This window comes from Euprymna scolopes, chromosome 8 (assembly GCF_053919585.1).
Source record: "Euprymna scolopes isolate OS-2025 chromosome 8, ASM5391958v1, whole genome shotgun sequence".
Taxonomy (NCBI): domain Eukaryota; kingdom Metazoa; phylum Mollusca; class Cephalopoda; order Sepiida; family Sepiolidae; genus Euprymna; species Euprymna scolopes.
In genome coordinates, this window is record NC_136489.1 from 47,581,301 (window position 1) to 47,594,749 (window position 13,449).

The window sequence follows — 13,449 nt, forward strand, 5'->3', positions numbered from 1 at the left end:
ACCGAGTCTTGTTATTTATGTGTAATATTATCCACATATGTAAATGAGTGGGTGCCACCATAACAATTATCCTGCATGAAGATGGGATTATCATTCAAATTCCGACCAAAGTAGGATAGAAAATGCTCAGTCAACATATTAATGTACTTGGTTGAATTAATTCGACCTGGCAAGCGAACTATAGACCCCGGACCATTGGTACTAATAATGCCCCACAACAAAACTGAACCTCCACCACCTTGCAGCGTTGAAATTGAGCACCTAGGATTAAATTCTTCGTCTTTCCTCCAACGGATATACTGCCTATCATCACTGCCTAACCTATTGAACTTGCTTTCGTTGCTAAAAAGCACTTTTGACGAATATGAAGTCCAGACGGCACTTTCTGTTCTTTACAAAAATCATTTGCTTGTGTCTTGCAACATATCCTCGCGAATTAAATTCCTTTAATCTGTTCTTGACAGTAGAAAGAAAGCACTTTTTAACAAGATTGTACTGTTGTTGGATTTGGGGAGCCATTTCAAATCTGTTTCTTAGGTTGCGGATCTTGATAACATTGTCTTCCCTGTTAGAAGTAAGTCTAATATAACCAGATTTAGGGGCATCACGAACAGTGCCGGTGGTTTAGTGCTTTTGCACAGTCTTTCGTACTGTTATCTCATCACATTTCAATCTGCGGACGATTTCTCGATTGGATAAACCAGAAAGGTGGATATTAATGAGCTCCTGACAATCACTAAAAGAAAGTCGTGGCGTATGGACTAAATGTTACACTGTATAACCTAGAACAACAACAATTACGATTAGAGATGCTTTGTTACCTGTTTGTGGATATTTTAAACTGATTTAGGTGCGATAATTTAAGCTGGTTTTAAGCGAATTTGTTGCTGCAGACTTTCTTTTTGCCTCCTCAATTTGAAGTTATTTTTTTAAATTGATGTGGACACTAGATTTCAATTAAAAATCAAATATGAACAGGTAAAATTATAGAGGAATAAAAGGCAAATCAAATGAGGTATAGGTTGTTTAGCAGTTCCATCAAATTTATCTGAAATTTGCAGTTTTTGAAAAAATTAGAAGTGCGGATTTTCTTTTTGCCGGCACTATATATATATATATATATATATATATATATAGATAGATAGATATATAGATATATATACATATATAATTAATTATTTATTTAAAAAAATTTTCTGGTGATCTTTTTAGTGTGTAGATTGAAAGAGTTAATATAAGTCCCATGTGTAGTTTGAAGTTGACTGTGGTGGTGCTTTTCATCTTTCCAAGAAGATATCATCAAGAAGGCCGTGTAAATATTATTTGCGAGCCGCACTGATGAGCTGTGAAACAGCAAAACAGTACTGCATGTGGATGACTATATATATATATATATATATATATATATATGATGGACTCTCCCGTCGATTTCGACGTATGAGGTTCAGACAACCCCTATATATATATAAATATATATATATATATATATATATATATATATATATATATATTATGCAGGCATGCATATAACAATAAAAATGAAGCATTGAAAGAACATAAACAAAGTTTAAATGTTATGTAAAACATAAACAAAGTTTTGTAAATTAAAAACGAAATCATATAACAAAATAGTTAATATAACAAGAATATAAAAACTATTTTCAATCGTAAAAATGTTCATCCATGCAAACTTATGTTTGGGTAATGAAAGTTGTGTTCGTCGTCACAAGGTTTAAAATTGTGTGTGTCAATATGTTTATTACGTGAATATGTGTATGTAAGTAATATACGCTTGTAAGTATTTGGCTGCGTAGCATTGTGTATGTGTGTGTGTGTTGGTTTACTTTATTCTTGTTAGTGTGTGTATAGCGTCATTTGAACGTACTCAGAACGTAGATGTGAGTAACACTTTGTTTCTGTTTGCTTGACTGTCGCTAATGTGTAAAATTTTTAGCACGATATGGAGAAGTTTGTATGCGAGTTATTGAGTCCTTTCTGCCTTACTGCCTTTAGCTACAAAGGGCATAGGGTGTTTTATAGAGAATACATTCTTGAGTTCTTTTGTGCAAGTGCGGCTGGTGAAATCTAAGGAAAACTGATTTTCTTGACCAGGTATTACATGATTTTCTAAGTTTGCAATGGATTATTACTTTTACATAGATGTGTTACTTTTTCACAATAATACTCCATATATGGACAAATGGTGACTTTATCGATATTAGTGATGGAAGGATTCCAATATTTTTCCTGATTCCACTACAATTACTGACTCTTTACTAAATTCTCGATTCCAATACAATTACCAATTCTGATTTTGATTCTTTATAAATCTCTAAATATTTAACTACAGAGTTGTTATTTTTCCCCAATTATCGTAAAACCACATGTTAAATGTGCATATATTTTTTCAAATGTAAGATTACACTTGTGTGGGATGATCTATAGATTTTAGTTTTATTGGTAATTTCAAATCAATAAATATTGATTATTTTATTATTACTACTAACAATGGAAGATTTTGCTTCAAATAAACTCAAATAAAGAAAGATAATTAAAAGAATCGTTTCTGGCATTGGAAAATAAGCACAAATTTTTCTGATTTCAATACCCCTAAATCTTCCGATTTTTCTGATTTCCAATTTGAATTAATTATCTCAACACTAATTGATATACACTAGTAAATGTGAGAAGTTTTCTAGGCTGGTAGAAGGAGCCCACCTTTTTTACAGCAGACTCAGCAATATTTTCCATGTATTTATTTCAATTTATGTCAGCTATGAATGTTAGACCAAGAGGTTTAAACGTTGGACACCTAGGAAATGTGCTATCAGCCACAGCAATGAGTGGTTGCAAAGGTTTCTTACAATTACTAAAGAAAGGAGTTTTGTCTTAGTAGCATCAAATATAACTATTCATTTTTGGCTCCATTTTACTATAGACTTTAGGTCATTTTCTATGAATCCAGTCATTGCTTTGGATATGTTTACATTCAACTAGTCTGCATTTCCACAATAGAGTATGGTATCATCAGCAAATATACTGTAGTAAGACTGAGAAGTGATTCCTATGAATGCTAAAAACAAATGCCTCTAATTGCTACACTCTTTCCTTCTTAGATTCATTGGAATTCATTTTCTTCTTCACTCTCCAAAGCTAGGAAGTTTTAACATGAATGTGTTAACTCAGAGTATTTTCAATCAATAAAAATGGTTTCAAACCTCCAAAATGGTACGTATACATGTAAAAATAGTAAGCAGATGCAAAGTTAGAAAATCCTATAAAACAAACTGGCAAAAGCTAGAAAGACAGAGACTTCACCAGCTAGCCAAATGGAAGGATTCAAGAACGTCCACAACACCTCTCCTCTCATGCCTTTTGGACAAGAGAGGCAGGTCGCAAAAAAAAAAAAAATGACTCAATGAGTTATGTACAAGCCTGCTTCATCTTGTGTAACAGAGTGCGGTCGTGCATATGGCAGCAGCAGCAGCAGTAGCAGCAACAGCCAATGTATGCAAATGACCGAGCTGTGTGCAAGGTGATGTCAAAATGAGAAAGAAAGAAAGAAAAAGATTATAAAAAAAATGTGGCAGAGAAGGAGAGAAGTAGATATGTTACACACATGGTCCAAGAGCGACAAGGAAAGATGTGTCCTAAACATGGCTGGACAAAGACAGAGTACCATGCATTCGACATGTCAGAATCTTGTTAAGCACATTGGAATACAAAAAGGCTTTTGAATAACAGACAAGGCGTTATTCTGGAAGCACCTGTAAATAAATGTCTGTTAATCAAGTGAAAAAAACTGAGTCGAGTTCTTTCCCTGTCTTTGTTTCCTTTAAACTGTCTCCATGCAATGTGTGGATTCTGAGTGTTGACATGTAACGGCTACATTACACTTGCATACACATTCCTACTCTCTAGCAAGTCAGGCAAACTGAAAAGAATTACTACCCACTCATACGCACTAACAAAAACAAGGTAAACTAACACACATACATGATGCTATGCTGCCAAATACTCACGTAATTACACACGCATATTCACACTATGAACATATTGACCTGCACAATTGTGACTACCAACTTAACTTTCTTTATCCAAACGTGTATATATTTTATTGATAAAAGGTGAATGCGCATAGCTTGTTCTGCTGTTATATATCTTAATTTGTTTCAGTTTATGCTGGTCCGTTCCACCTCACTTTCCTCTTCACTCGTCAAAACAAGGAAGTTTTCATAGACACAAAGAATTCCAAAGATTTTTCAATCAAGATCATTTTAAGCTCCAAAGCGTAACACATACATGTGAAAATAGTAAGCCAATGCGAAGTTATAAACTCTGATAAAACAAACCGGCAAAATAGAGATTCTTAAGGCAGCCGCACCTGAAAGACACAAAAACATACAGTTTTAATTCCCCCTACCAGCGGGGGTGGACAAGATGCAATGGGAAATGACGCAATGATTCACATACCAGTTTCATTAACTCGCATGCTAATATTCGCACTAACAAGGAGAAGATAAACCAATGCACATACATATACCATGCCACGCTGCCAAATACTCACATGTGTATGGTACTTATATTTGCGTATTATTCACACTATGAATATATTGATCTACACAATTTTAAGCCTTGGGACCAATAACTCAACTTCCTCCACCAAACACATCTTTGGATAAATGATTTATCTCTTGTATAAAGATGTTTTGTTATAAAATTCTGACCAACCTGACAAGCTGCGAAATCTCACCCCTTCAGTTTAGAGGCTACCAGATGCCCCCCCCCCTAAAAAAAAAACTCCATACTCTAATAGTTTCTCTTCTCGAACCACTTGCCTCTTGGAATTTCCTTCCTGTTCCCTGACTCTGCCAATATGCAGAAATTTAAATGTAATGTAAATAAATATCTTGCTGCGCAACTTCCCACTTAGCATGTCCCCTATAAATCCGGCCACCAATTCATTGTGGTCCCTTGCCTCTCGGTGACATTGCGTTTAACTCTAGCCTTGTGGGGAGACAAGTAATGCTAGATTTGGGTTAGAAAAAAACAAAACAAAAAAAAATTAAATATTTTTTCATCTATATTTATAAATTACATGAAAATACAGCGGACAGTAATTGGCCGTTTGTTGTGATCTGTGCCGACTAGAACAATACCGGCGATGACAGACAGATTTTAGAAGGAATTATTTAAGTTTGCCGAGACTATTATGTTTCCCTTTCATTTATTTTTTTCATTTTCTGTTATAACGCTTTAAATGATTGTCTCCCTTTACATTGCAGTAACAATAGTTGAAAATAATGATTTCTCCCCTATGATTTTCAAATAATAACGTCTCCCTTTTCGGAACAAGTTCCCCGCCAGAATATACATTCGTAAAATATTCTCCAACAAGTCATTATGATCGGATTCAAAAGTAATAATGAATTATTTTAATTATTTTTATGAATATTCGTTACTGTCGAGTTAATATTTACTTATATATATCGTTAATATTTACTTATATATAAGTACTGTTATTCACAACACACATTCATTTTAAATTGTTTTTTTTTTTTTAGAATTCGCGCACTCACTGCCACTTTCAGAATTTTATGAAACTTCAAAATAATCTTCATAAACAAAGAATTTACAGATATCAGGAATACACGGAAGATTTTAAGAAATATTTTTATTTAAATTTAAATTTAAATTAAATTAAATTTAAAACGTCAAATTTTAAAATGATAAATTATTCTAATAATTTTAAATTGAGTTAAGTTAGTTGTTATAATATCCACAAATTTTGACGACTTATTTCATCCACAAATTAATATAAACTTATAATTCCACTTTAAAATATTAATTAATTCGTGAATTAATATAACTGATTAATAATAATTCAACTTTAAAATATTTGTGAATATTTTAATAACTTGAATTTTTATTGTGTAGTCTGAATTTCATTTGATAGTTAATAAACTTAAAAATCATAATTCGACTTTAAAAATAGTTTGTAATTCACAAATTAATATATGATTAATAAAATCATAAGTCGATTCAAAATGTTTAATAAGTTTACACAAGTTAAAGAATTCACAATTCTCCATTCATATTTTAAACCAATGTTATTAATCATAAATCGATAAAGAAAATGTTTGGTAATTTTTATTTATAAATAAGTTAATAAAAAACGCCCATAAAAATGAATTGATAATTTGTCAATTCTCCAATTTAATAGTTAAAAAAAGTCTTTAAAAAATAACTTGGTATTGATTCCTTAATATTTGCTTGTTAAATTTTTTTTTTAATTCTCGTGTAATCAGTTTGTACCACAAACGTAAATGAATTTTGTTTGTCCCCACCGAAGTTTTATAGATTGAAGGAAAAAAAAAAAAAAGAAAAAATTTTGAGGACAATTTTTTTTCCCATCAGGCCGTTTAAAATGACGTCACGATGCTTGTCTCTCGGCCATAGTGCGCCATTTTGAAATGCTGTCGATGGTCGGGATAATAATTATTCTTTTGCCATCGTAGATCTGTGATTTACTGTTGTGATTCTAATACGCCACTACGACAAACACTGTTCATTATACGGTTGGATAATACAATCATTTTCCGTTTATAATGGCGGGTAAGAAAGTTATATTGCTTTATATTTTATACCACCGGTAAAAAAAAAAAACAAAAAAAAACACACCAGATTCTTGGTCATTACTGAACGACTTTTTTTTCGTCTTTCACTCTTGTATTGTTAGTGACTTTTCAAAATGTCATCGCCTTGTTTCTTGTTATATAAATTAACGATGTTTTCTGATATTTGCAGGCAATGGCGGGGAGATCCAGTGGTGTTTTTCACAAGTGAAAGGTACCATAGAGGAAGATATTACCGAAGGTATAATTACATTTCTTTTTGTTACTTCCATGTTTTATTTCCTACCACTTGTCAGTTTCTAACTCATCGTGTTGCATCTCTCGTATCTTTTTCAAGACGATTTCGATTTACGATCTGTCATCAATAACTCGAACAAATACAACGGATTATTTAGTTTTGATAAATAATAAATGTTGGATTATTTTTATTATTACTTCGCATCTTAATTATTACATTCTCAACGTTTCGGCCGATGTAATCTTTGGCCTTCATGTTAAAACTATACATAATTTAAAAATAACCTGAATTTCACCATGAAGATAGGGCTCTCATTCTATGGGAAGACTTGTTATTTATTTATTAAAAATTTTTATTTAATTATCGCATCTATTAAATATTGTAAAACTTCAACATCCAAAAGATTGTCACTTAGAACAATGTTGTTAGTCGTTAGGCCATGCTCCATATTAGTCGATACAATGGCCTCTTAAGTAGAACTAGTATAGAATTGAATACAATATGGGAATCAATACTTATAGATTTGAACACCATTAAGAGAGAATTTGGTGCTTAGGCATAAAATGGTGTTTTTTTTTTTTTAAAGGATTATCAAAATTTACGGTATCTTTTGCTTATTAAATTGTTAGATGAACGTACAGAATAGCTACAAACCTCTCTCCCTATTATAAGAATGGATTTCTAAATAACGTTATTTTTTCAGCACGTTCCGTATTCTGCATAAGTATAGAGAATTGCAATATAAGTAATTGACACACACACACACACACACATATATAATGTCGTAGTAATACTACATATTTACGCAGGATTGCGTTTAATGACCCCAAAAATGAATTCTAGAATTGAACACATGGCATAACGGTTAAATACGTTGTTGAACAATCGTTTCATGTTGACTGTCTTGATTTTAATAAATAAGAAGAATAACAAATATTAAAATATCTGCCCGCAGTAAAAACAATTGACCCTATTATTAAATAATAATAATAATAATAATAATAATAATAAAGAGAGGTTCAGTTTAAAATACTCTTCAGGCCGAGTTAGAGAAATAGAAAAGGCGCATCAGGCAACCGGAAATAAACAACTTTCTCCTCTGCTTAAAGGGCAAGGGGTAATGCTTGGGAGAATTGTTGGTATTTATACAGACGGATCATGTTTTTTTCTAGATAGGATTTTATACTTAAATTCAATATTTACGTACCCTCTTTTCATTAAATTGTTACGTGCAGTTTCTAAATAATAACGTTAATATTTCAGCACGGTCCGTATTTTGTATAAGTACCGAAATATCTATGAAGAACTGTTGGAGATTATATCAGCCAAAATGTGAAAAATAAAACCATCATAATGGGAATAGTAGTCCGAATACTCCAAGCAATACAAAATAGATTATTTAGTTTTATTTTATTTTATAAAACAATTTTTTAATCAGAAATTAAACAAAACGAATTGATATCAAGCGGTTTTATTGAGAAAAGGTTTATTATTAAAAAGAATGAGAAATAATAATTTAAAGAAATTGAAATTAGATTGCGTTTTTATATATATTTTTTTTAAAATATTTCTTAAATGCTTCATTTAAAAATTATCAACGTACATAGAAAATAAAACTGTTTTTAACTTTGATTTTTTTTTAGTCTTTACACACACACACTACAATCCAGTTACAACAAATTTGGCCTTTTGGCCAAGATCAAAGTGTAGTATCTGTTCTTCAGATGCGGCACTTCCATTTCTCGTTCTCTTTCAGTGGAGGAGAAATCCTTCACGACTGAGACAATTTTTATTTTTGTACCTTTTCTCCACATTAAAAAACGACCCTGGTGTCTAACTCTGTCCCGTGGGGAGGCATTGTAAATAGGTACAACAAAATCAGTCCACAATCATTTTTATTTGTTTATTATATTTATTTATTGGAATTCATTTTTATATAGGTGAATTTTTATATTATATATATATCTATATGCATAGTGTTAGACGCTTATAGAAAATGTAAATATAAAAATTCGCCTATATATATATATATATATATATAAAGCGTACTTTTTTTTTCACAAAACATTGATTCAAACAATTGCACTTAAAGGGATGTTTAGAATTTTAAGGGATCTTTTGGTTGGAATACGAGATAACGGATGCATGAATGTCTAGCATCCAGTAGCATGCTCCATCCCCAACTTGAACAAACTGAAAAAAAAATTGAAATATCTAGGTATATATTATATTTTACTCGCCTTATATTTACACGCTTTTATTTTCAAAATCAAGTTAAATAATTTTAACATTTAAAAAATTATCTCTTGTACGTCTTGAAGATCATAAATTCTCTTTCTAAAAGACGTCATTCTTTACGATCATTTGATTTGTAGTTTTAAAATTACACGACAATTTAAAATATAATGTAAAACAAAAATATTCTTAAAGATTTTAATATCGATTCTATTTTTTAAAAAATATTACAGAAAAAAAGCTTTCAAGTGGAGTGAAAAACGGACTGAACAAGGAAGGAGGTGGTAGAACCAAATTTAAATTAAGTTATTAAAAAATTATTAATCAATATTAAATCTTTCAAAATATGTACATCTTGAATTGATGTAATTTTAAAACTGAAAAAAAGAATTTGGGACGTTGAAAATGTACACAATCTGCAAAAGTATATAAAAAATACAAAAATGAAATTGATTATCTGTAATTTTATTGATTAAATAAACTTTTTTTCTATAAAAAGATCAAATCAAACCTAAAACATGATCACATTGTATATTTATATTTAAAATAATTTAAAAGGTATGATTTTATATTTATTTTATATCTTCTCTCTTTTTTTAACAGATATTAATGAAACTAATAACTTTTAATGGTTTAACATTTTATTAATCTTTGTCCCCAAATAATCTTTTGTATGGTGAATGGTGAAAAAGGTGACATTATATTATAAACTTTTTTTTTTTTTTTTTTTTTATCATTCTTTTATTTAATAATAAAAAATGAAACCGTAATCCTATTTTTCTCCTTAGATGAAAACTAAAAAGCATTATGGAAGTTATTATATCTGTATTAATGATGTTTTTTAAAAATTTCTTTTGTTTTTATTCTAGCTGGGGATGGGGCATTCTACCAGATGTCACACACTCATCATCCGCTATCTTATATATTCCAACCAAGAGATCTTTTTAAGAATTCAACCGTTTCCTTGAGTGCAATTGTTCGTATCTTTCTTGCACTTGGTTCACCGGATATATTTGCTAGGGTTGTTTTTGAAATTCTTTTTCGTGAATCTGGTTACTCCTATAATTACTGAAATTATGGGAATCTTCCTTAGATTCCAATTTCTTTTCATGTTGTACATAAGACCTTGATTTCGTTATTTTTCCCTCTCGGCTCTTTTTAACCCAGCATCATTAGGGACATTTTGGTTCGCTTCTTTCTCATATGATAATATAATAAATTGCTTCCCAGTGTGATGGAGTGATGGATGGACTAAGGAAAACTGACTTTATTGAGCTTTTTTTATGTATATTAAGAGAAACTATCTTTGTATTTTTATTTATTTATTTTTTAAGTATAGGAAAAGATGGTGACATTGCCACTGGTCGTAACATTCATAAATTTTATATAAGTAATTGGTAAGGCGGAAACCGCATGGGTATTCATCCGGGTATATCCGGGTACTGCGTGTTGCATGTAAAGGATCAGACAAGGAAATAAAAGATCTGTGCCAAAAAAAATCTCTATATTAATAAAAAGAAACAACTTATGTATGTGTGTTTTCGTGATTACATGACTTGCACATTGAATTAATATAAAAAAAGAAAACTATTGATCGAGGTGCTTGTGCAGTATGCATTTGTTTGAAATTCCATCATACTATACAGTCAACACTTTGATCGATTATTTATTGAAATAAAAAAAAAAAAAAATGAAAAATGCAATAGCATAAAACTAAGTTTTCACAAGCATAACTAAAAATAAAATTAAATCCAGCAAGTGCATCTGAGTGTCTTCGTAAACAAGCTTACCATTATATTTTGTTAATAATTTGAAAAGAATTTGTAAGTATTTAAACTGTCGAATAAAAGGTCATTCTTAACTTTTAAAGTTCTTTTTTGTTGATTGAAAGAAATGAAAGTTTTGGGCGCTTTTCAATAGTTTTTATAATTAAAACATTGCCCTAACAAAGTTAGTTATTCTTTTATAAACTAGTTTGTCAAATTTAATAATTCAATCACCAACAGATAATATTCTTAAGTTTCAAAATTGGGAGGGGGGAACACTCTAGCAACGTCTTTTCTCTATGAGAATCTGTTATCAGTGATCTGATCTAGCTCCTCTATCTGTCCTCCTCGGTCGAGGGAGTCGTCCTTTAAAACAAACAATTTTAATTTTTGTCCCAATCAAAAAGCCCCCTTTTCTTGGTATTTGGATTTTCCTCACATGGAAAATCCACGTTGCATTTAAAACCCGACCTTCGTAGGGAGATAAAAAGGGATTCCCGGGCAATGTCGGAGAGCTAGTTTTCAATGCTTTGAACATATAGTAAAATGATTACTTTGTTGGGGTGGGGTCACGAACTTGATTTCATTCTGATGATAATCATATGGTGATGATAGATTGAAAGCAATTTCAAAATTGATATCTTTTTTTTTTTTATTTCCTCATAATGATTAAAAAAATATTTTCAGTCTCAGTAACAAATTCGATAATATAAATGTCCCTTTAAAATGTATTTTATATTGTAAACTCTAAAATATGTTCTTCAACATCCAATTGGAAATGTAGAGTTGCGTTTGGAGCACGACGCATTGAAGACGCATGGCTTAAAAAAAATAAACGGATTCTGATTCTTGAGCGATTTTTAAAATTTTTCTCTTAATTTCAATCGTAATAATTTGGTTTTGTTAGAATTTATAACCGTATTTAGCAAAAAAGAAAAAAAAAAATGTAACTCGATTAATAAAAAGATATCCTCCCAGGCATTGCCTACCTCCTTACGGGGAGGAGAGTTAGATTTATTGCTTGTCGCATGATGTGCCCTCATCGGCGAATGCTATTTTTTTACCCGTTTAATGTGCCCCCCCCCCCCTCCTTTAGGGCAACTGGACTTGCCACTTTTAACTCGACCTCGTTTCAAACGACGAATGGAAACTGCGACGAAGGAAGGAGTGGTCAGAAAATGATGCAGATTTTATGAAAAAAATAAGACCTTCATCTCACATCATTCTGGGTTGATTTTTCTGGAGAGAGAAAAATCTCATCTTCATCATTTTTTTTGAGATGAAGAGAATTTACGAATACTGGAAACTATTTTAATGTTTATGTTTCGCAATCTTAAAAGATGAGGGAAAGATAATTTGAAGGATTCTGATTGCTATTCTCATCTTAATTGTTCTATTCAACGTCGGTAGTTACATCGGCTGAAACGTTGTGAAAATATAAAAACGGAGATGAGAATTATAGTCCGAATCATCCAAATAATATTTAAAATTTTATATTGTGTGTGTGTGTGTGTGTGTGTGTGTGTGTGTGTGTGTGTGTGTGTATTCTATCCCTACCCTACCCCTTCCTCATGAATATCTGTTGATCTGTTTGAACCAGATCAATAGCTTTCTATTTTTTCCTCCTCATCTTTGTTTTCCAACGTACGTCCGGGAAAGTGAAACTACTGCTACAATATTACTAAGACTGATTAGTAATAATACTAGTCGTGCTCTTTTTTGCCGTTTAGTGTGTTCTCTAAATGACCTCCCCTTCATCCTCATCCTCCATCATGTTCACCATCTTTCTTCATATTGCGTCAATTTAGATCCCTCTTTTTCCCCCTTCCCCATCATTTACAATTTCCTTAACCTTCGTGTTTTTGTTTTAATCAAATCAGATAATCAATTTTTTTTCTTAGTTTTCTTCATCTCTTACTAAACGTACCTACCCAGCGTTGTTCGGGAGTAGTTTTGCTCTCGCCCCGCCCTTTTTAAATTTAATTCTTATTTTGAAAGAATAATAATTACGCTATTATTCGGTTAATTAAGCCGAATCGCTGTAAAAGTAAACGCATTTTTGTTTTAATATTTTTTATAAAATGGTTGGATGTGAATAGCTCCCGAAACTAGTAACCTTTTAATACATAAATATGTGCTTATTTGTTTACGAATAAATTGAAATGCATCATGGTGGATTTAATTTTGTAATTTTTATTTTGAATAAAAAAACAACTCATTTTATATTATTGCATGTTTGATTTTAAATAATCAATGCAAGTCTGAAGTTCAATCTAATTAAAAACAAATTACAGAAAAATCTTTATAATGCATCTCGTAAAAATCGCGCTAATTGATAAAGTAGTTTTTTGTTTTGTTTTGTAAAGTAAAAAAAAACAACAAATTTATGAAAATGCGACCCTGTCTTGATCCGTCATGTTTAATAAATGAAAACTCTATTCGAACTATTGACATCAAAATCAGCCTTGTAATGGCTACGATTTACTATTAAAATCGTAAATGATATATATATATATATATATATATATATATATATATATATAATGATCAATTTATAATATGACATCTTCGTTTC

At 31.0% G+C, this 13,449-nt stretch overlaps 1 protein-coding gene across 1 annotated transcript in view; it reads left to right on the top strand.

Annotated features, from left to right (window-relative positions):
• Nucleotides 1–6,393: 6,393 nt before the first annotated feature.
• LOC145283550 (serine/threonine-protein phosphatase 2A 55 kDa regulatory subunit B alpha isoform-like) overlaps nt 6,394–13,449 on the top strand; it is a gene marked incomplete in the record, with an annotated part of 197,831 nt that continues 190,775 nt past the window's right edge. The window contains 2 exon segments of the mRNA XM_080132433.1: nt 6,394–6,615; nt 6,808–6,876. Of these exon segments, the coding sequence (XP_079988559.1) occupies nt 6,609–6,615; nt 6,808–6,876 (76 nt within the window).